This window comes from Pseudopipra pipra, chromosome Z, assembly GCF_036250125.1.
Source record: "Pseudopipra pipra isolate bDixPip1 chromosome Z, bDixPip1.hap1, whole genome shotgun sequence".
In the NCBI taxonomy this organism is placed as follows: domain Eukaryota; kingdom Metazoa; phylum Chordata; class Aves; order Passeriformes; family Pipridae; genus Pseudopipra; species Pseudopipra pipra.
In genome coordinates this window covers 55,640,904-55,665,732 of record NC_087581.1, presented here as the reverse complement: position 1 = coordinate 55,665,732, position 24,829 = coordinate 55,640,904, and the positions used below count along the sequence as shown (strand labels likewise).

Sequence of the window (24,829 nt, the reverse complement as noted above, 5' to 3'; positions counted from 1 at the left end):
TTATTGAAAGCTCCTTTTTTCTCTTCCTCATACAAAACATCAGAAGCAAACAAGCTGCAAAGCAGCCTCGATCACAGGACAAGTTGGGCTGTAAGGCAGGGTCTGGCAGCCCACCCGATCCACCCCCACACGAAGCTAATTCCAGCATAATTCAAGGTCTGAGTATAAGCAAACATCAAATCTGTGACAAAAACCAGCAAAACTCAAAAATCATGGCATCTGATCACAATTATTACTTAGCCACAAGCAGCATATTCTCTGGCTAATGCAAATGTCACTAGCAGCTTGAATCACCTAAAAGAACCAAAGAACACCTTATTTCTGAGCTTCGATGGACTTATACCTCTGAGACTCTGCATTTCATCTAAGCTGACAAAATATACTCTATAAATATTTATTTAGCATATAGCAGATTTATTTTTATTTCACAAAGCACAAATAATATCCATATAGCCAAAGGTTTTCTGATTACATCTCCTGGAGAGATAATTTAAATACTAATTTTAAATGTCAGCCTCTGAATAAGAGCCATTTAAATGCTCTTTAAGTGGTGTGAGTTGTAGTAAACATTAATGTATAATTAAATTTAGTTAGTAAAAGTGAAAATAATGGCTGATTTCATTTACCGTGCTCAGTATGTTTTTTTATTAATAGGTTTTAGTTTTGTAGATGAGCAAGAGAAACTTCTATTGTCATATACAGATTAGAAATGTAAACACTTAACACTTCCCACAACGACTGACTTCAGAATTGATTATTATCTCAAAAAGGCAAAGAACCGGCGTGATAAAGAGCACTACTGCCCCCTAATGAGCCAGCCCACAAAAGCTCCTCTGTAACGGCATTTTTTGTCTTTCCTAAGATAACTTCATTATATCCATGAGTTATGAAAAAAAAAAAAACGACAAACTAAGACAACTATTAAGATCATATAAATCAAATTCACATCACATTTCTGTGCAAAAGGCACACACATAATTTTGAGGGGGAAAAAAAAAGTACCTAGCAGTGATGATTTTCAGGTAACAATACTTAGTGCACCAAGAGATCATGAACATGCAATGTACAACAGAAAAATTATGTTCCCACACTTCTGTTAGTATATAAATAGATATTAGTCAATCTTATTTACTAGGATATAATTACTCAGAAAAAAGCCTGTAGTTATCTTCACATCAGATTTTTAAATTTTAGTGTCTATACTGTTTTCTTATTGCACCGTTCTACCTAAATGCCAGTCACAAATCTATTCTAGGCTTGTAATTATTGCAAAGTAATTCCGATCTTGAAATCTAAACATACCCACAAAGAGAAAAAGAGAGGAAACAATCAAAGAAATCCACTTTCTGAATTCTTCTTGTACAGGAAACAGAAGAACTTTCTGTGTCATATAAAAGTGACATTTTTTCCTTTTTATTTTTTTCATTGTTTTGCCACAAGAACTGAATCTGTATGCAATGCTGCCCAATGCAGCTTGGGCGTAAACTTTGTCTGGTTCCTGTATGCACATTTCAAAAATACAGACTGCAAATGCTGAAAAAAATACAACTGTTGCAAGTCTTGTTGAGAAGCACAAACATAAGCTGTGTATTCTCTTTTTATTTCACCACAAATCAGAAAGCAGAACTGAGTTCTGATTTCTCCCCTCAAACTTCTTGTACTGAATTTTCCACAGATAAACATTCTGACAGACACTACGGAAGAAAAGACTCCAATTTCCATTAGCAAGATAAGGTTAAAAGCAAACCGTGTCTAATTTGAAACACTCTGGCTAACAAAAGAAACCAGCTTTGTGAATAAAAAATTATTAAAGAGTTTGGCACTGAAACACCTCCAGCTGCTAAAATTCTTGAACTTAAGACTCTACCTTAAAACCACCAAATACTGGCCTTCTGTGGCCTCACATATGAAGTAATCATTCATATAATACATAATTAGCACAGAAAGGTTGCAAGTGATGAGTAATGTCTTACATAACTACACACATGGCAGAAGGCTGCAAGCTGCTAGGTATTAAAAGCAAGAAGTACCAATCACATGCTATGTGATAAAAATAAATTATCTACAAAGATATTGTAAAGACCTAAAATAACCATATTCCATGGTATTTCTCCTGTTACAGCCCAAGGTGCTGGTAACATGGATCTCAGTCTGCTGAATATGTATGCTATTATATCAGTACTCCACAATTTCAAGTGTTTACTATAACCTTCATGAAATGTAAAACTGAAAACATCCACGAAACTAACAACAATCAAGAGTTCCAACAGATGCTTCAGAACTTTAACATAAAGCCATCACCACAACTCATTCCAACTCTGTCCAAGGTATTTCTTACCTTTGAATCTTCATTGCTCACTCCCAGCTCTAGCACAGCTTGAGGAGACTTCAGCTTTGCTTGCTTGGACTCTGCCATTTGAAGATTAAGCTGCCATCCAATTGTCTCAAGCTATAAAACACAAATTTAGACTACAATCAAATGGCACAGAAGCACTGAAGTCAATTTGCAATACTGCCAGTGGTATGTGTCAGTGAACATTGTGTCAGGCTTTACAAATGTTAAGTACTTGAATACTCCACATATTCCTGCGTATTCCACAGATTCTCCTGGACTCCAAGACAGATTTGCTTCTCCCTTTTCAAAGTTACCATTCAAACTGCCTATGACTACTCGATATAAAGCACCCTCCTATGCCTCAGATCTGATGGAACCAATACATAGAACACAACTAAGGATCCAGAATAAGGTAGTTTCCTCCCCTTGTGGAAGTTTATCAGAAAAGTTGCAGGTTTAATTTAGTTTCATATTTATTTTTCTTTTAGGAAAAAGAAAAAAATAACCAATAAATAGTAAACCAGTTAAAAATGGTAATTTCTTAATCAACAAATCTACTCATGTGTGTTGCACCATATACAGATGTTAATGACAAAAATAATTCTGTTCTGCTTTTTGAATCACTATGCTGAAATGCCAAAAACCAGCTAAGCATGTGAGCAACAGAATTTTTAATAGAAAGTTATAAAAAAACACATTTTAAATTGCTTTTTAATCATCAATAAAAATTTATATTCAAACATTATCAAGGTATACCTCACACATAAATGGAGCACACAAGAACAGAACTACAAGAATTTCACTAAACAACCTATCTGGCCTTCCTGAATAAAGAGAAGTGAAAATACAAAGTCTTACCATCTGGAAAGATAATGTACACACAAGTTCTTTTTAATCTAGAGTCTCCCCTCCACTAGTAAATATTGTGGCTGACTTGGTAAAAGTAGAAATGTGGCACATCTCACTTAATCTCTTACCAGTCCAACAGTTCAGATAAAATCACTAACAGAATAAAGCCATGCCAGAGGCCCTGTACTGTGAACAGCAATACATGCCCTGCATCCTACAGTGACAGTAATCTCTAGATGAAAGATAACAAATGGTGGCAAAAACATCTTCCATGGGCACGGCTTCAAGACAGAACATCCAAAATTTATTGCAGCTATACCATTTACATTTACACATTAATGTGTGTTATATTACATTTCTTTGTATGCTACATCAATACTATGTCATCATAACTATGTAACAAACACTGAAAGCCACACGACTAAGCAAAACAAAAGGAAAATTATCATGACATATTAACCACCACTGCAAGTCCAAGAGGGCTATGGAGTTTAGCCAAGACCAAAGTTAACGGAAAGAGACAGTGTCAGACTGACTTTAAGTACAGAAACAGGACAGTAGGAAGAACTTCAGCAGGTCAGCCTGCAGTATGTCAGCTGCTCTGCAATCGATTAGGGCTTCAATCTGTGATAAAAACAAGTAAGTTTACATTTTAATCAAATCGATGAAAGCATGCAGACAACACAAACAGACTTGGTGAAGATGCGTTAAGTCTGGTCTAGCTCATTTTGTGGTAGGCATAGCTTTAGTAACAGTATGCCCACAGCCTATGAATTAGAGGCTTTAAAGAAAAGTTTTATAAATTATAAAAGCAGATGAATTTTTAATCATAATTCTGCTTTGATTTCCTCTAACTCGATTACATCTTGGTTGGTAAAAATACCAGCGCATTGCCCTTCTCACACAAAAGTAAAGAACACTACAAAGTGGATTCTGTGTACATGTTCAAGTCAATTACACTAATGGACAACTCTGCTAAGCCCCTGTGCTGGTCAATATTTTCCAGATAATTATACCAGAATGATACAGCTAGAAACATTTTTCTCTCCACAAACTTCAATAAAATTTAGTAAAGAAATTAACTCCGGTTCTCTGAGGAGCATGAAGATACTCCCTTATTCTCGTTTTTTTATCAAGAGAAAAAGTTTAGTTCAGTTAAAGAAATTGGTAACAGTCAACAGAAAAGGCCTCAAGTCCTGAGTTATGGTGGGAGCAGCCCAAAGCAGGCAACCAGGAACAGTACCACCTATAGATAGAACACCTGGGCACTAGGGTCAAACACAGGGACAGCAAGTAAGCTCAGGCTTAGTCCTGCAGTCTCTCAAGTTCCAGCCCTCTGCTCTTCTATTTAGAAAGGACTTCCTATCAGCTACTTCAACAGTTCATCACAGCAGTATGGAAACTAAGCCTTAGACAGGTTAGCAGCTTTTTCTGCATTATAAAACAATGCCACTAGAGAAAAAAAAAATATCCCAGAAAGTCTGACTTCTAAGACTTTTCTGAAGTTGTTAAATAGTGTACTCTATTAGTACACTATGTAGCATGTTCTTAATGTTGTAGCATGAAGAACAAACCATCAAAAATAAATACATTTAAATTTGTGTCTTCTTTTTCACTTCTAATACACATCTATCCCAGAACATCATAGAAGACTCAGAACAAATACAATCTACGTGGCAGCACAGCGTCCTGAGTTTATAGCTGAACAGCAGCCATAACTCTTGTTTTATATTGCTTTACCTTAAAATTACTTGTTTTCCTGTACAATTCATGTCTCTTTTCTGTTTTAAACACAGTTGTATGAGAACAAGTTTTGATTAATAAATTACATACTGCCTAAGGCTTAAAAATGGTCTATTTTCTTGAAAGAAAAATGTCACACATATTTGGTTATGGTTATGTTTACTTAGAAGACATTCAATAGCCTGAAATGTCAATTAACCTCTTGAGAATGGTGACATGTCTTTGCATGGCATTTGTGTCAAGGCAGAGTATTTGTTAGCCACGAAGTGGCATACATTTTAGAGCCAATTTTTTTTCAAATATGAAAGGACTACAAAATTATTTTCTACAACAAGTCTTACAACAGAAGTGAAAACAGAATGATGGAAGACGCTATATGGTGCCAGAATCCGTGACATATTAACTGAAAAGCATTTACTGGGGAGGGGCAGAAATATTTCTCCATAACTAGCATGAAAACAAAGCCATGTTTTTAGCTACTGTAGACCTTTAGCTTCTTTTTACAATTTCTTATCAGCAGTTTAGAAATGTGCTGGCTACCTTGTTACTGCAACAATAAGCACTGTGGGAAATGTACTATTTAGTGCTGTAACTTCTCACTGGTATCTCTGGCACTCACTTAACCTCAGGGTTATGTTTAGAAAACAAAAAACAACAGATGCAAGCTGGAAAACAAGGAAAAAACTATAGATACTAAATAAAACCAATAGTAGTAAATGTATAAAAATGCTTCAGATCTGCTCCATGAACCCAGTGGCAAATGATTCATGGCAACAAAGTTACACAGAAGCTTTTGACAACCCCTGTAAATCCTCAGTTCCTGTGTCCATTTTGTTTCACTCAGGCTTCCGAAGAGGATGTCATGATACCCAGGACTAAGAGAGATGGAAGAACTTACACACTTCCCCCTTCCAGCACTCACTCAGTACTAGCTGTAGAAGAGATAAGGTGTTATACCTGCTAAACCAGTTGTGTATCCACAGACACAGTGCTTCTCAGTGACCACCCACAACTGTCCCAGGTCACATCCACATTAGAAAGCAGCTAGTTCTATTAAAAGAGGATCTGACCCTTCAATTGTAGATGAGCGGCACCTTTACAGGTACATAAATATATCATCTCTGTTCTATTATGAACTCTATGATAGCCACAGTCATTTTCCTCCAGTGTAAAACATGGCATCTTCCAACTCATGCCCACTGTCCTGTCCACCAGACTATTTTCCACGCTAAATAGTAGAATGTAGTATTTTACATAATAAGACAAGATCATCAGCAATCTAGCATAACTATGGTAAAACACCTGGGTCAAAGTCAGTCTCTGCAAAAAGCCCATGTGCACTAAATGTCAAGACAGCTTTCACAGCTTATCTAATATAAACTTCAAGCATGATCCCCAACCAAATCAAGGATTTCACATAGCCAAAATTAACATCCACAGAATCCACCATTTCCCTCATCATTTATGGCCCACTATGTTTTTACATATTCTCTTGTCTCTTGCTGGCATATTTTTACCACAGTTCCTTACTTTAACTTTTAATCTGCCCATAAACTTTACTAAAAATTAAACCCAAACTGGGAAGAAATTCAAGGAATCTGATAAACACAACAAGTTTCTATATTAGTTGTCAAAAAAAAAAGTTCTCTTAACTACATAAATATATACTCATCATTGAGAAATCCAATAAATGTTCATTGGCAAAGAAATTCAGGCTAAACACAATCATCTTAACTATATAAGAACCAGGCTATCAGACTCATAAACAAAGGACTACGACTTTGAGAAGGAAAGCAGACTGAATGTCCAGAACAGTCATCCTTCAAGTTGGAAGGACCAAGAACAGAGCTAAAGTGACTGAGAAGCTCACATTGAAAAAGATGTTGGTAAGAACCCAATTTGAGGAAAGAAAATAAGTGGAAATATGGAAAACTAAGAGTGGGAACAGAATTTCAGAAAATATGCAAGCACCTAAAATGTCTTCCCTAATACTTCCAACTTCAGCCATTCAAAATATCTGGAGCAGGGTGCAGTACTTTTAAAGGAAGACAGGAGAAAAGGGTTTAAATGCTCAGTCAGTACCGGAGCAGGGAAAGGGGATATTTTTTAGTTTTGGTCTTGTTTGATATAATCAGATCACACCTCCTGTCTATCGCTATACCTACGAAAACTAGAAAACTGGAGTTTTCATACAAATCACCTGCTTCCAGAAGGTGGAGCTTTCAGAAGGTCATCTAATGTCTTAACAAATCATTATAGAAACTAGAGAAGACCAATATTACAGCTCTCAGAACTGATTGATACAGCACAGCTTACTTCTTACCACAATGCAAACATGGTGCCATAATACCATGCATATTTCCCCCCCATGGCTAATCTGTGATTTGGCACCTATTTACCCCTTAGAAAGTGCTTTAAACGTTAGCTCAGAGAAACAGGAGCAACAATGAGTAAACAAAGCACTGAACCTGCAAGAATTATGGTACAGAAATACTGCTTGGACACATAAAATCAACATGACTGCAGTTTTTATAACCACCAGACATTTACACAGTTATGAAACAGCCAATTACTTTACAGTTCTAATTCAACCCATTATGAAGATCTAATTACTCAGTTCAGGTTCCTGCACTCCATTCTCTTGGCAAAATTTTCTGCTTTCAGAACACCCACCTTTCACTAAATAGAGCAAAATATTGTATACTTCAGGTCTGTGTAATTCTAAACCATAAAATCATAGTCTTCAGTTAATGTGAGAATAATGACATTATATTCAGAAAACATACATGCTTCAGAAAATGTGGGCAACTAACCAGCATTATGGGTTAAATACTACTTAACAAGCCACTACAGACAAACTGGCAACAGAAAAGATTATGAAGACCCTGGCATATCCATTATTAGCCTCTCTGAAAAGGAAATGACCGTTAGTGTTTGTACAGGGAGAAATATAAATGCTGATCAACATTTAGCAAACAGAAAAAAAAAAAATCTCAAAACTAGAGTTTCATCTTTAAGTCCAAAAAGTGAGAAAAGCACACTACTGGGCTGAACTTGTTAACAAGCCTGATGGGCAGAGAATGCAGAAGCAATTCTAAACTGGCAGCAGTGTTTTCTGTAGTTTTATGCTTATGAGAGAAAAAAAACTTATGAAAATCCTGGATGGGAAAGGAACACATAGCATAAGCAAACTAACATATACAATTTGTAGAAGTCTACTACTACTACAACAAAAATGTTTTCAGTATTGCCAAAACATAATTGGTAAATAAAAGTGGTAACATTACTATATATTTGTTAATATTTGAAAATCAGCAATACAATAATACAGATTTTCAACAGTATTATTTCAATTGGGTATTTGTCAATGGGCTATAGTTTGTCTGTTTGGATTTTTTTTTTAAAGCAACAAAACTCTCCAACATGTGCCTTTTTAAGTAGCAAAATATTTTCATTACTCTGAAGTTGCTAAGGGGCTGCTGAAGTTTTCCAACATGACTGAGGAGAATTTTAAAGCAAACTGAACTTGTGGCCCACAGAACTAAAAGCCAGTAACAGTAATCTTTAGAATAACTAGGTCACACGTCGTGAATATTGAGAAGACAACCGTGTGCTTATAAAAGTATGGTATGATACTAAATCTTATTCATCTAGTTCATAACACACGCATCAGTTCAGTCAAATCAGACTCCAGTGACATCACTAATGTGAGCACAACTGAAAATAAATCCTAAAATCTCTTCTGAAAATTCAAATCTTGGTACAAAACAGAGTGCTTCTAATCATAAAATGGTTTGGGTTGGAAGGAACCTTAAAGATCGTCCAGTTTCAACGCCCCTGCCATGGGCATTGATACCTTTCACTAGACCAGGTAACTCAGAGCCACAATCTGGCCTGGCCTTGAACATTTCCAGGCATGAGGCATCCACAGCTTCTCCGGGCAAACCGTTTCAGTGCCTCACCACCCTCACAATAAAGAATTTCTACATAATATCTAATCTAAACCTACTCTTTCTTGGTTTAAAGACACTACCCTTTGTTCTATCACTACGTGTCCTTGTAAAAAGTTCTCCAGCTCTCTTGTAGGCAGACCCCTTGTGGGGTGGACCCCTCCTGATACTGGTGGTGCTGAAGGACTTGATTAACATGGACACCCCTGTTCCTGATTGTCAGTAGCTTCCTATGGCACAGAATGCTGGTTTAGACTTGCATAGCTAAGAACTGACATCCAGGTCTCCTGACTTTAGGTCCATACTCACAGACTCACTCCAGGGTAATTTAAGTGTATCTATAGTTACTTTCCTTCCCAAACAGTCTGATTAATTTAAGGACACACTGTAACTGACACAGTGTAACTGACTTAAATTCTGTGAGGTTTTTAAAAACTGCATAAAGGAAACAGATTGCCAATAACTTCTTACTGACTCATTTTTTACAGGTACCACAGAAAACAGTCTTCCATTAGGCAGAAGCCTAATAAACTATTTCAGATAAAGTAGGACAGTTACAGCAATACAGAAATTAGTTTCGTGCTCCACTGGTATATAGAGCCACCCATTTGATTTTCAAATAATTTAATCCTTATTTTGAGAGGCCATTTATTTCAAAATGATCTGATATTTGTGATAATTTCAATGTTATGACATTATATGCACATGAGATTATGCTTTTCATAGCCTGAAAAAAAACTGACATGCTTATCAATAAAGCTTTTTCTTCTATTTCTACCAAATATGGTGTATTTGTAAGAGCATGGATCAGTTTACACACAGCCACTACTCATGGAATTAAATTCAGCTTCATGACTACATCAGTGCTGGAGTGCTCCCTAATTAAAAGGCCACTTTAATTCACGGTCTAAAGTCAATATTGACAATTTAAGATTGCAAAGTCTAAACTACTATTTTAGTGTGAAGACTGAGTAACTAACACAGTGGGAGACTGCATAACAGAGGGATGAAAACCCAGCCTTCAGTCCATTCTTGAAGAAGTAGATTTATGATTGCTGGAGAAATAAGGAACTACACTTTAATAGCTCCAGTGTGAGCCAAAACTATCAGATGCTTTAAAAATGAAGCCTGACGAACTCAAAAAGGGCACTATATGAGGTACCTGCTTGCAGTAATGGGGAAACTTAACAATTCAGTGCCTCTGCCCACATGTACTTAAGCAAGATACCTTTGGTGTCCCTGAAGACAATTACAGAGAGAAATTAAATCCAATTCTAACAAATGAAATCAGAATTTTGTCTTTTTATCTGGGATATTAACTCAATTAATTTCAGTTATTTTTCCCTCTAATTTGAGAGGGATAGTTCAACTTTAAAGATTAAGTATTTACTGTAATAATTGAAAGAGCTGTTTATGTAATTTAAGACATCCATACTATCATCACTGAAACTGTTATGAACAGTGAAGTAGGAGATAAGGGCATATGAAAGACATCTTCAGGAAATCTTTGTCTCATATTATTGGAGTAGTATATAACACACTGACACAAAACATTTAAGAATGTTTTCCAACCAACAAAATATTTGGAGGAAATTAATAATGTCTCATATAACATGAGACATTTTCTAGTGCAGCTCTTTCACTTACAATACATTTATTTCAGTTTTCTAACAAATAACATAGAGGAAAATTAGTATGGACACCCACTCAGTTTAATTCTTGAAAGAGTAATTGCCGTAGTTCCTCCACTGAAGTCAAAGTATTCCTCAATTCATTGTAGAAAAAGAAGATCAGAATACTCACATTTGAAGTTTGAGGATCTTCTCCATCTTTCAATAATTAATTAGACAAAATGTACTAAGCTGAAGTTGAATACATGAATACTTTTCATTTAAAGAAAGTATTGCAACATGTATATTCGCTTTTAACATATTAACTGTCAGTTTTGTATGAATGGGAAAGGACTAAATGTGCATTATACATTAAAAAAAAACTAGCCTACAATGCACTACTCTAAATTCATACCTGTGTTATCATGCCAGCATAAAACTAGAGGAAACTATTAACTCTGCTTTCTAAAATTTTCAGCCAAAGATGTCAATTCTGCTTTTCATCAGCACACTCAGCACTCCAGAATCAAAAATCAAAATTAGATATGAAAAGGTCAATTTTGCCTGCTGTGATAATGAAAATAATTTAGGAATAATTTAAGATGGATAACAAAACATTCCTGGATTTGAACTCTTTCAAAAACTCTCCCCAATTACTTAAAAAAAGAACATTTCCACAGAGGACACACCAGCAGGATGAAGCCAAAAGTGTACTCAATATAGAAAATAAATATTAAAACAGAAAAAAAGGGGCAAATTTTTAAGAGACAGCAATGATCGACAGGCACAATTTGCCAATCATCACAGCTAGGGTCTTCATCACAGAAATAATCTGTAATCAGAAGGAGAATGTTTCCTTTAAAATAAGTCCCAGATCAAACACAATGGGAAACTCAAGCACTGAGAACATGGGGGATGACCTGCATAAACACATTGATTCCTATTCTCTGTTGTTGCTACCAAATTCAGCTGAACTAAGGCAGTATGAATATCTTTGAAGGAAGTTCTGGATATTGCAGCTTCTTTCCAGTAGGTCTCACTGTAACAACTGATCCATGGGTGAGGAGGTCTGCAGTAAAACAGCTGGATTTTCACATTGGTTGCATAAAATCTCTGACTACAGTCCTTTACCGTTTTCTTATTAGCAATGGAAAAACCTGACGGTATACAGCAGTTAAAAATCTGCCCCTCTACTGCACAAACATATTCAACTTCAATACAATTCAGTATCCCCTTTTCATAAATGGATTACCAAGACATTTTGTAGTTTCAGTGAAAAGTACTTTTTAATGGCAGATTTAAAATCCTCATAAGACTCGTATTTTATCTGTAGATGTGAATCACAAATTGAAGGAACAGCATCTTCAGCTAACAATACTAGGCAAATCTTCAAATTAAACGCAAGACTTGGAGCAGGCACCACAAAAATGGTATGTAACTATCAATAAAACCTTACACACAACCACTCATTCACAGAACAAATTCAGGATAATAGACTGGGGTTTTTAACTACAAGTCTGTAGTTAAAGACAGTCAGAACACATGCGCAGCCAAGTTTCAGCTACAGTGACTCCTACTACATTTTAAGACTGGACTTTGAAACTATAATGATAGTCATAAGAAAATAAGAATCCCTGGATGGATCTTATCACTGGATGGATCTTATCTATCTGAACAAACTACTGGAATGCAATGTCAAATCAGATTCTGCACTAATCTTGCAGATACTGCAAGACCATCAGCAAACAGGCAAACAAAACAAAAAAGCAACTGGGAACTACATTTTTCACCAGTAAATAAGAATAACTAGAAATAGAGCAAGTTGTAACATAAAGGCAAGGAAAGGGTTGGATTGGGTTAGGCAGACAGACAGTGAATTTACAGAATCCTGTAAAAACACTGATCGAATAGAACACAATTCCCGAGGGGGAAAAATAAAATCCGAAAGTTTAAAAAAAAAGAAAAAGAAAAAGGAACTATTTACGTAGCTTTGCATCTTAGCCTCAAAAGAAGCACTGTTAAGATCAAGAGACTGAAGGTAGGTTAGGCCAAAGACTTAATCGAGTGATTAAACCAAGTAAGTGGGATAGAGGCACTGGATGTGAAGAAATCTTCACTAATGTGAAGAAACACATTATGTTTGCTGTGAAATCCTTGGATTTCTCAGTACAACTTTTCCTAGTGATATCAGTAATTTTAGGAGGCAGGAAAAAAATATTAAAATTAAGTGCAGTAAGCATTTTAACTTTGTAAACTGGGATTTTCAGCTTATACTTAGTGCTAGAAAAGGCAACAGGAGCAAGCCAAAGAGCAAGTACCACAGTTACCCCTCAGAGAAGATATTAAGAGCATATTAAAAATAAAAAAAAGAGAGTGAGATTTTAATCTACAAGGAAAACATGCACTAATTATGTACCTAAATCCACCTTAATTGGTGAATATGTAAAGCCAACCAGATGCTTCATCCAAGATCACCTCTCTCCTGAAGGGGTAATTTCCTCTGAATTCCCATTTTTGTCTTCAAAGATAAAATCCTTTTCCCTTGAGCAAACCTTACTTAGCACTTATGCCAAGAAAAGTGATATTTTCAGACATCTTTGCTCAATATTCAAAGCAAAACCCCTCATCTCTTAATCTTTGAGTTTAAAAAAAGAAAAAGACAGACACTGAAAAGTACCAGTGTACTTCAAAAGGGAGGAAACAAAAGAAATAATATGACATGAAATTGGTAGAGCAAGACTAGTGCTACACAGCAACTTCAAAAGAATTTTCCCTCAGTGAAGTTACTGCAAGTTTTCATCTTAAACGGATTTTTACTGATAAGCAGCTACTTTGAAAGCAAGTAGAAAGAGACTGTATAATAAACATTACAAACAGCCTGCAAGTTTCCCAAACCCCAGAATTTCAGGATTCCCTTTGTGTAAAGGTAAATGCAGTGGTGTACTCCGTCTCTGGGAAATGTGTTGGCACAGAGCTGGGGTAAAAATGCACACTATGACCACTTTAATCAAATCATAGTAGAAGAATATATGGCAAGGTGGGAAGGTTAGACAGATTTCAATTATCCTTTGTATTACACAGGAAGTTACACAGGATAAGCATGGTACTCTTTTGCAACTTTAAAAGACGGTATTTTGCATGTAGGAACAGAACAAAAGTTTCAGATGTTTTAAAACATTCTCAAAAACTTACTTCAGCCTTTTTCAGAAGACAGAAAAGGGCAAGGAGAGGAAGAAACTCATTAAAAAATCCTCAAGTAGTACCTAAAAACTGTAAACAATTAAAATTCCTACTTAGAAAGCTGAGTAAAAGAATAAGACTCAATTGTGCTGTAGCTGGCTACTAAAATAGATCTCAGCAGGTACAAAGCTGTGTCTTTAGTACATATTTCATCATTTGCATTGTCTTTGCCTCTGTCGGCATCATATAATGTAAGTGGGTTCACAATTCATTGTGACAGTGCCCATAGGTACAACACTATTCGTGACCGCTGCTTGTCACTCTAAGAATGACTAGTTGATCAGACATAACAAGGAAACTAAGATTCTTTCTGTTTGAGCTGTATTCCTCCTATTTTGCATTCTTCTGATATCTGAAAGCATTTTCTGCCACGACATGCATACACAGAGTACATCAGTTCTCTTTGCCATAACCACCACAGTATGCAAGTGTTTCAGACTATTTCTGTAGATTTGCCAGCCTTTAGCAAAGGGAATTTAGCATATTAACATTGCATATACACCCATTAGCAAGAAGGCCAGTTTCTGAGAAAACCACTTTCAGAGTTTTTCCCATATGGCTTCAAACAGGCACTCAAGATACAGAATTGACAGCTCTGTCAAGAATTTTAGGTACATAATTTCACTAGTTGCATTCCCACGCATCATTATATTAAGAAATGCTGTCTGAAAGCTATAAAAAGCTTCTCTTGCTTGGCAACATAAGACTCTTATCTTTTTCATGACATATATTTTAAGGATACCCTGAATAGTTTCCCAAAACAAGACTGGTATGAGGCATTTAGATGGATCTGCCTTTAAAACAGAGATCTGCACAGAATACCAAAAAAACATACAGAGAACATAATATAGGGGGAGGGGGAAGTGGAAAAAAACAACAGAATTGATGAAAAATTGCCGTAAGAATTCAGAGTGAACCCTACTAAAAGTCTATCTCTTCTATGCAGAGAGGAGAAAATACATTGTAATCTGATCAGTGTGTTCTCATTTCTAAACTGATATATTACCAATCAAAGACTTAAAAACTCGATCAGATTGATATTGGAATATTATCACTCACCTGTCATTATAGAGGCCAAATTAAGAATGTGTTCAAAGGAAAAAAATAATAAAAATACCATCATTCTGATTGACTAGGACTGCATTATACAGAAGAAATAATATCATACAGACACTGCCATATGAATAAGGATTCAATGAACCAATTAACACAGCAGAATATACATAATTAATAACCCCGTGCAGCTGAAGACTGCCAATAGCTCAGTGAAGAAAAATGAAAAGATTAAGTGAGAAAACTAATAGTATTAAACTGTTGAATTTTTGGTTAACTCTACAGTTTTTATTCATTCCTCGAGTAAGAAATATCCCTATCTATTAAGCAGTGTGCACAAAAAAGACCTACATTCAAAAAAGAACAGGTTTTCTCAAACAATTAGTGTCCAATATGCCACAGAAATCTTCAAGTAATCAGTACTCTAGGAAATACTTGTTCTGTTGCTCCAACAAACTCAATTTGATTTGCCATCCTAATGAAGGGATCAACCAGCACACTACCACCTACATCTCTTGCACAGAACTGACATACCCGGAACTCAGAATACTGTTTTTTAACAACCTTTACTTTATAGGCAAGAAAAGAATCTGGTTTAAGAGAAATAACATATCCATACAGGCAAATTATCTGTAAGAAATTACTTCTCATAATAACTAGTGGTCTTGAGTCCAAACCTGAGCACAGGTTCCAATGTTTGCTCAGTATGTAAACCATACCCCTGATAAATAAAAAATAAAACTTTCTGCCATTTTTTATTATCTTAAAACAGCAATGAAAGATTACTGCCTGGTCCTTCTTGTGTACACTACAGAAAATAGGCTTAGTGCCAGCATTTCAATACTTTCAAAATGGACGCCTTGTAAGTACCAGGTGTCAGAAGAGACTCAGGATTATTTTGCCACATGGATTTTAGTAAAACACATGATAAAATTCCAAGATCTTTCTCAGTTACTTCATAAACTCTGTCTTGTACACATTTTCCCTGTACATGCTCACATGTTGGAACAGAACTATGAAGACCTCAGTAACACTAATCATGACCTTTATTCTACACTTGGACCCACATGAGCAATCCCATGGACACATCCATTAAAGCTGCTTAAAAAAAAATTCATAGTTGCTAAGTGTACAGAGAAGCACACGGTAAGAGAAAGTACCAAAGAATCACATAAACTGAGTTCTAAATTCATATGTAATTCTTCACACCACCTGAACAGGTCAGTAAAAGTCTCTACCAGGTCAGTAAAAGTCCCTACCAAATATGCTAGTGATAACCAGAAAGCCTGTATGTATTTTTAAAAGAATATGAAAAGTGAAAAAACCCCAACAACCAGTATTCATAGACTCGTAGAATGGTTTGGATTAGAAGGGACCTTTGAAATGCATCTAGTTCAACTTCCCTGTCATGGGCTGGAACATCTTTTAGTAGATCACATTGATCAATGCCCCATCCAACCTGACTTTGAACACTTCCAATGATGGGGCATCCACAACCTCTCTGAGCAGCCTGCTCCATTGTCTCACCCCATCACCCCCTTCCCTATATCCAGTCTAAATCCATCCTCCTTCAGTTTAAAACTGCTGCCCCTTGTCCTGTCACTACATGCCCCAGTAAAAAGTGTCTCTCCATCTCTCCTGTAAGCCCCCTTTTGATTCTTGTAGCCCCTTTAGAGTACTGAATGGCTACAATAATGTCTCTCTGGAGCCTTCGCTTCTCCAGGCTGAACAATCCCAACTCCCTCAGTCTGTCTTCATAGCAAAGGTGTTCCTGCCCTTGTAGGACTTTAATGGCCCTCCTGTGGACCTGTTCCAAGATGTCCATCTCTGTCTTCTGCTGGAGGTCCCACAGCTGGATTTAACACTCCAGATGAGAGGAGCAGAGAGGCAGAATCACCTCCCTCAACCTGCCGGCCATATTTCTTTTTATACAGCCCAGGATACAGTTGGATTTCTGGGCTGCAAGTCCACATAGTTGGCTCAAATCAGAATTTTCATCCACCAGCACCTCCAAGTTGTTTTTCTGCAGGGCTGTTCTCAACACATTCATCTCCCCAGTCTGTGTTGATACCAGGGGATGCTCCGATCCAAGAGCAAGACCTTGCACTTGGCATTAAGAACCTCATGAAGTTTACACAGGCCCTCCCCTCAAGCCTCTCAAGGTCCCTTTGGATGACACCCCTTCCCTCTGCCTTACCAACTTCACCACTTAACTTGATGTGATCCACAATATTGTGGACAGTGACACAGTCTCACCAGTCTAAACATGACCTTAAGTCATGTTGGTCCCTCTCTCTGAGGTAGACCTTTATTATAAAGTCACCACAAAAAGTATTAATATTCCAGTAAGTCTATTTCATACCCTATTCATATTATTTTCTTCCAAAATATAGCAGAAGTATGTCAGAGACAGATAACGTGAAGGATTAGAAGGAGGGAACTTCCATGGAATGAGAGTGAGAAATCTCACACTATGTTGTTTGAAATAAAAAACACACTCTTGTTTAGTATTTCTCACAATGACAAAAGAGATATACATTAAAATCAAAAGATAATGGATATACGGGTTTTATAAAACATCAGTTTTCCCTCAACTGGTAGAAAATTAGAAATCAGGCAAGTACACAGACTGAAACCTCCAGGTTCAGGAAATAAAGGTGAGAAATAATCATCTTTGAGGGTGCAAGACAGCTTCTAAGTCATAATGTGAGGCATAAATTTCCATCAAAGAGGTTAACTGGAGGATTCCACCCCTATGCTTTCATCCAAGGTGCTGAAGAGAGGGCATCCAACAAATAGATTTTCTGATCCAGTTCCATAACTCCCATATTCCTGGAATCTGAATCACATACCAAACTACAAGGTACATTTGACCAAAAAAAGCCTCATTATGAATCCAATATCAACCATACACAGAGCATGAATAAATCAGTCTTAAAAAACTCATGCAAACAAGCAAAAGAAATTCAAACATCCCTACCACGCATCAATCTTCAAGATTCCTAAGGAAAGCAAATGTCATTCCTACCTTCAAGGGTAAGAAGTAGGACCCCAGCAACTAAAGGTCAGTCAGCCTCACCTCAGTCTTTGGCAAGATGATTGAACAACTATTCCTTTTCTATGTTACTAACAAAATCATAAACTAACAAAATTAATCTTATCTCAACAAGATATATAGCAATGATAAAAATAAAGAAAGAAAAAGCGAGTCAGTGTTCCACAATTCTTTCCAAATATTTGATCTTGGTTGCCACTTATGTGTTCTATACACAACTCCTTATGCATTTGAAGGCTTATTAGGAATCAACAAAAGGATGTTATTATACCTTCTCATAGATGTAGACATCTATGCTAAAGATACAATGAGACTTCATAGCATGTAGCAAGTTTTAACTGGTAATAGGCACACAGGAAGCAAGATTATCATGCCACCATAGAAAAGTATCTCAAAATTGTAAGAAGTATCTCACAAAATTCACCACCCAACAAGCTCACAAAATTAAAGATGGCAGGTGCTCATATGCAAGTAATGAGAATCAACAGGCTGATGAGCTAAACTACCACAAGTGTTCATGACCGCATTTTACCCTTGCCCTATTGAAGGCCTGTTCACAAACACCTCCAAAGGGTGAGTTGGCTGCACTACTTTGCACTGCTAATAAGTATGCTGGCTTCTCACAAACTTTGTATCTTAGTTTAAACTCCTTGCTTAAAACCAAACCAATACAATTCTCTCTCAGGAAAAACAAACAAAACAAAACAAAACCCACCAAAACAAACAAACAACAAAAACATTACCTTCTGAGGGGTCAAAACCCTCTGCCTGAACTTTTCAATCGTATCTTGACCTGCCGCCGCCCATGCAGTAGCAAATGCTTCGGCTTTGTCTTGATCCAGGTGAATGCTCTGTAGCTGCTGTTGCAATGACACAGGCTTCAAATTATGATAGACTGCCTGTTAAGAGGAAAAATAACTGCTGTTGTTGAGCTCCAGATATGTTCTACCATGGATGGCCACCATGTTCACACAAGATTTTTACGAGCAACTCTACTGGGGGACTACAAGCATCCCGTTGTTCTTCTTAACCTTCTAACCGAGAAGACAGAAAAGCATAACTATCTTAAAATGCAACATTACAAATAACTCTTCTCAAGACAGACAAATTATGAAAAAAAACACACATACAAGCGAAATCTGAGTATTTGAACAGATTTCCACTGTACATAATACCAAAGCAGTGATCACTGAAAAAAAACTGGGCTTTGAAGGCAATTGTGAACAAAAAAAAGGATAACTTTTCCAAATTCACACTATTCAAGTAAGCCTGAACTACGAAGTAGTATTCCAAAAAGATGAGTTCACCAAAACTGAAGGAGTCAGATATTACCTCCCTATTAGCACCATTTTTTTGTGTTTCACATGGTGCATAGTATGCTGGTCTCCTCTTTCATCACCAGGTCAGGGAAAAAAAAAGAAACAACACATGTGGCAAAGACCATACAGAAGTCCTTTTATCTCTAATGTGTCCATAGACCAAAGGGCTGCTAAAAAAGTTATGCCCTGTGATATGGTTTGAAGCTGGATCCCCGCCAAGTCTCCAAACCTTACCACAAGAAGTACCCCCACCTCAAACCTCAGGGAGAAGAGGGAGAAAAAACAACTAAGAAAACCCGAAACGAGAGAGAGACAGTTAAAGTGATATATAAAAATATATATAAATATATTTACACTTATGTTACAGTTATATACAATTGAAATATATACAATTTCACAAGGGAAAGGGAAGGGGGAAGGGAAAAGGAACAAAACCAAAATAAAATATATATATATCCCAATTAGTAACCCAATATCTAACAACTAAAAGAGTTAGCAAAGAAATATCTCACTACTCTCCTGGGACAACCGAGAGTCGCTCTGGAACGATCGCCGGCAACCTCTGTCTCCCAAGGTCGGCAAGGCCTCACCAGGCCTCGCTCCCCAACACGGCAGACTCAACAGCAGGGAACCTGCACCTCCAAGCTGCTGGAAGGAAAGAGAGCAAAGGCCTCTCCTCCTTTCTTCTTATAGTCTGGTTTACGTAAAAATCGTAGGGAATACTGGGTAAATCTGGACCCTTCCTTGGTTACAAACTGGTCACCAAGAAAGGCCTTGGCCAAACTACCACACCCTGACAGAACAAGTAGCTCTAAGAAGCACAGCTATCAGCAAGAACACATACATGTGTTCGCATACATGTAGTCCATCTGGGACTCCTTTTTTTTTTTAAATGCAAAAGAAGCAAGTCCTAGAGGAGAATAACTGCTTTTCTGTTCATCTTCAATGATTATAATATAAATTAAGCAGCCTGATGAAATAATGACCAGGCAATAAACAGGTAAGTCTGATGTTTGGCTGAGATGAAAATTCAAAATTTTAGTCTGGAGGTGATCTCAGGTTTCATTTTCACTTTTTTGGTCGGTAGGAGCCATGGGGAAGACTGTTTGCTTTCCTTCTAAAGCAGTGGAATGTGTCAACTAAGTGTAGTGATCATAAACTGACGTGTAAGAAAGGACCAGATTCAAATCCCACAACAGACCATCACTATGTGTTCCCCTGGCACAGACTATAGTTTCTATAATTACAGGAAATGGACGGAAAACATCATGGGTGTGACAATTTTTAAGACAGTTAATATATTTACCACATAATACAATGGCTTCCTAACCTTAGTAGAGGCAGACTGAAGAATTAGAAAACCTTCTCTGTTTACAAGGTATTTAGCTCTACATCATGCAGCCATCCACTCCTCCAAAGCTAGAGCTGCATGAGGTGTGACTGTTCACCTCAGCACAGGCTGCTTCTGGGCATCAAAGTTTTCCATAACTGAATCTTAAGGCAACTTAAGCAGTGATCAATAATGTTATGTAGTATTTTCCTTACAAGAAAATGGCTGACTTATTTACAATGAATAAGAGGGAAAACTATATCTCATAATTACCATCACTTCTCTTGGAGTCATGCAGACCTCCCTTCTACCAATAACATCTACATTAGCTGGAAAATCAATCCACAAAGGCAATTAGTCCCATCCAAATCAGGAAGGCATGAAAACAAAAGCAGTAAAATCATGAACCCAACACATATATAATATACTACAGATATATGTTTCCACTAATTCATTTTTAACTTGACTTTTATATTTTTGAAATCTAATGTGGGATAGAAAAATACATTTATCAATGCATAAGGATGAAAACAAAATACCTGTTCTAAAATGAAGGATATAGTTTCAAGAACCAGATGAAGATCCTGCTTTTCCAATGAAAAAGCTATTTGAAGTTTTTCTTCCTCCTCTTCACTGAAGGTACTTTCAGCCTGAAGCACAAAAATGTTTAGTCACAATATTTCATTTAAGGACCACGAACTTACTTGTTAAAATAAAAACATAGTGGCTGTCCAGTTGTTTCTAAATGGAAATAGCAAAGTAAAGTTCTTTTCCAACAGAAATATACAAGCAATTCCTCTCACTGAAAATCAAAATTGAAAGTCAACAGTACCACAGGATTACTTGAAATACAGCAGAAGAAAATGCTTTCTCTTTGCACCTGAGAGACACTAAAGAAATATTTTTCTTTCAATTATCAGATCCAACCACCTTTTATAAATAAAAATAAGACAAGTACTAAGTCCATTACCTAAGTCAGACCCCAGAGAAAACAGAAGGCAAAACTGTAATGAAGTCAGTTGTGTATGTTTCTTCCACTCCAGATATCCTTCTACAAACCACCCACGCTGTTATTAAGGAAATAAAGGCCTAATGCATATTTATTTTTTAAGTCAGATTTGAGTCTACAAACTACTCTATTACTGGAGACTATTGAGAATGTACTGTACTTTTAAAATACAGCAGTTGTACTTATTATACAAGAGAAAATTAAACAGTAATTTAAATGCAGATATTGCCTTCTTTTAAAATGTAATTACTAACAAATCTATAATACAGACAACAAAACACCATATTTAGATCGCTTAGTAATGCAAAACTGCAAAGAAAACAAGAAAATCAATTCAGCTGTCAGAATAAAAAAATGAGGCAATTACAAATTTCAATGATTGCAACATACATTACAAGAGTATCAAAATGGAAACATTATTTGAATCATTAGCTGCTGGAGGGAAACACAGAGTGTCTGCTTTGTTAAGGAAAGTGAGTTCATTTAAAGTTTCCAGCAATTTAACCAGCTCTAAATACTTCAATACTTTAGAAAGGTCAGCCGAACCACTCAGGAGATTGAGTTGGTTAAATTGCAAAGACCATGTCCCTCATGTAAATGTTGATTAAAACTGTGAAGAGCTACTAAAATGTTATGGAGTAGTAAAAAAGAACAAACAAACCAAACAAAAAAAAGAAGTTAGTGACAGTTCGGATTTAACGATGAGTTAGTATCCATGCAAAACAACCGATAAAACTCTGCAATAACAGCAACATCCAAGCTAGTAATTTTGATAGGAAAAAAACCTCAGCAATTGAATCCAATGAATCCTTATAGCCTCAGAATTATAACCTTTAATACATTCACATTTTTTTCCATGTTGCTCCTAACCTGTAATATTTTAACATTTAGTTTGTAGCATGTGTACAGAAAACAAATTCTGTATTTCTTATTCTACTTTTTCTGGACACAAAAGAAGGGAATAAACAAAATCTAACACTGAAAGACAACAAAACTGACAAAATATATTTCTGGTGTAAGATTTATCTTACAGTTTCTGCTGCAATATTTAGTGCAAAGTTTAGACCTAGTCTCCATTTGACATTTTGGCACTGTACAATGAAACTTATTTTATTATTTTTTTATTTATTCTGCAATTACAAATATCTTCTGTAAAGGTGACAAAAATATTCACTAAAAGTTCTGGGCTTTATTTTTAACCTCAGTTTCACAGGTGGCTTTGGTTGACAGATATACAGAAATGCAGAAAAATAAACAAAAATATGCATTTAGTGTTTCGCTCATGATGTACAATGTGGTATACGTAAAATTTTCCTTAGAAAGGATGTTCTTTGATGTTTGATCTTTGTATATTTTGAAGCCTAAACATCAAGAAAGGAGATTTAATCCACAAAACAGAGAGCAGCTAACAAGCTCTAAGTGATGTCCAGGTGTTAGAAAAACAAATTACTTGCGGTAGAATTGCGTTTTTAAGGTTTAGGGTTCACATGCTTCAGGGATCTCAGACCTAGGGGGAGGTTAACAAACCTTGGGAAGAAGGATGTATCACTGATAGTGGATACAAAAAATGCAGAATTTAGGGTCCACAAAGACATCTGGCAGAACTCCAAAGATAAGGAAGAAACTAACAAAGCCAACTCAGCAACCGTGCGGAATCCACTCCGACCGGGTAAAAGGTAATTCTGGCAACAGGAGAGCACGACCACAGACCCACAGCCACACACCCAAGTAACCCACCGACCCAAAAGCAAGAGACTGAGCATGTGGACTAATTAGCATGAGAAGCGATGGAATCATTAACCAATAGAAGACAGGATACGAAGTAATAAGACTACTATGTAACTTGCAGCAAAGGAACACTAATTCCTTTGTTTGCTAAAATGTATAAATAGTAAAAAAGTTTTGATAGTTGGTGTGCTTCATTTGTGAAATTCCACCAGGCACCCAGCCTTGCACAACTCTGAAATAAACAATCAATGTCTCTCTCGAGTGTGCAATTGTTGGCTTGCTGCATACAAGGTAACGAATCCGATTTTTGTGGACAACACTCGCGAGGGCAGGAGCGTGGTTTGTGCCAAAGGCCAAGGAATTCGCGTGTTCTGACAGCGCCCTGAGGCACTGGCGCCAGGAGGCCTCGGTTTATTAACGAGCACCACTCGCCCTCACGCCATTCACCTTCTGCCAGTAGTTACCGGCTCTTACTTAATCCACCTGAAACAGTTCTGAAAAATTAGTGATGAATGAAATCAAGACCTAAAATCCTCTAATCGAGGAAATATCAGGCTCCGCCCGCAGGCGCGCGGCCCCAGCGCCGCCGGGCCCGGCCCCGCTCCCGCCCCTCCCGGCGGTACACGGCCCCGCAGGCCCTCCGCGCCCCGCCAACCTTCAGGTGCAGCTTCTGGAGAAGGCGGGAGAGCAGCCGCGGGAATCGGCCGGAGTCCACGGCGTTGAGCAGCGACACGGCCCTGCGGATGCTGCGCGGAAGGACAGGGGGCGGTCAGAGGGGCCCTGTCCCTGCCGCGCCCCAGCACCGCGGCGGGACCTGCCCCGCCCTGCCCTACCCCGCCCTGTCCCGCCCGGCCCGGGACAGCGCAGCCCGGGGGAGCCGCAGCGCCGGTACCTGTCGCTCTCCGGCACCACGGGCGCCGCCATGACTGCGGCGCGGGCCCGCCCCCGACGGCGGCCCGGCGGGGCCAAGCGCCTCCGCCCCGCTCCTTTCGCAGAGAGGGCAGCGTGAACCCACGGAATGACAGAATCAGTTAGGTTGGAAAAGACCTGTGGGATCACCGAGTCCAACCTGTGACCGAGCACCACCTTGTCAACTGGATCATGGCACTAAGTGCCGCGTCCAGCTCCTTAAACACCTTCACAGGTCGTGACTCCACCACCTACCTGGGCAGCCCATTCCAAAGTCTAGTCATCCTTTCTGTGGAGAATTCCTCCTGATGTCCAACTGAAACCTCCCCTGGCGCAGCTTGAGGCTCTGTCCTCTCGTCCTGTCCCTGGTTGCCCGTGGCCAGGTCCTGGCTGCACTTCCCACACGGCTCTGCAGGAGCTTCAAAGCTGGAAAGGTCCACAGGGACGTTTTGTTCCCGTGTGGGAGTGCACAGACAGCCCCAAAACACCTGTCATCACGATTCTTTTCTTGTCATAGCAAGATGCCACCCTGTCGGTAACAGAGTCCGTGGAACCTACAGCAGCTGTCTTCCTCAAATCACCTGTGCCCAGGTACGATGCCCAGAGTGCCACCCTGTCACATGCCATTTAACTGCCCTTGTAAGGCACGGAGCACACCATGCCTTTTTTCAGGCCAAGTACAAGGTTGTCAAGCCACAT

General features: G+C 37.9%; 1 protein-coding gene across 2 annotated transcripts in view; it reads right to left on the bottom strand.

The window, feature by feature from the left end:
* Positions 1-24,595, bottom strand: part of COMMD10 (COMM domain containing 10) — a 104,820-nt gene extending 80,225 nt beyond the window's left edge. The window contains exons 1-5 of one of the 2 annotated variants that reach the window (XM_064642671.1): positions 24,386-24,595; positions 23,877-23,967; positions 21,024-21,134; positions 18,579-18,734; positions 2,339-2,449 (exon numbers count right to left, since the gene is read on the bottom strand). In XM_064642671.1, the coding sequence (XP_064498741.1) occupies positions 2,339-2,449; positions 18,579-18,734; positions 21,024-21,134; positions 23,877-23,967; positions 24,386-24,414 (498 nt within the window). In that variant the 5' untranslated portion in view covers positions 24,415-24,595. Of the gene's footprint in view, positions 1-2,338; positions 2,450-18,578; positions 18,735-21,023; positions 21,135-23,876; positions 23,968-24,113; positions 24,216-24,385 lie in introns of those variants that run through there. The other variant, XM_064642670.1, reaches the window with a different exon arrangement.
* Positions 24,596-24,829: the final 234 nt, after the last annotated feature.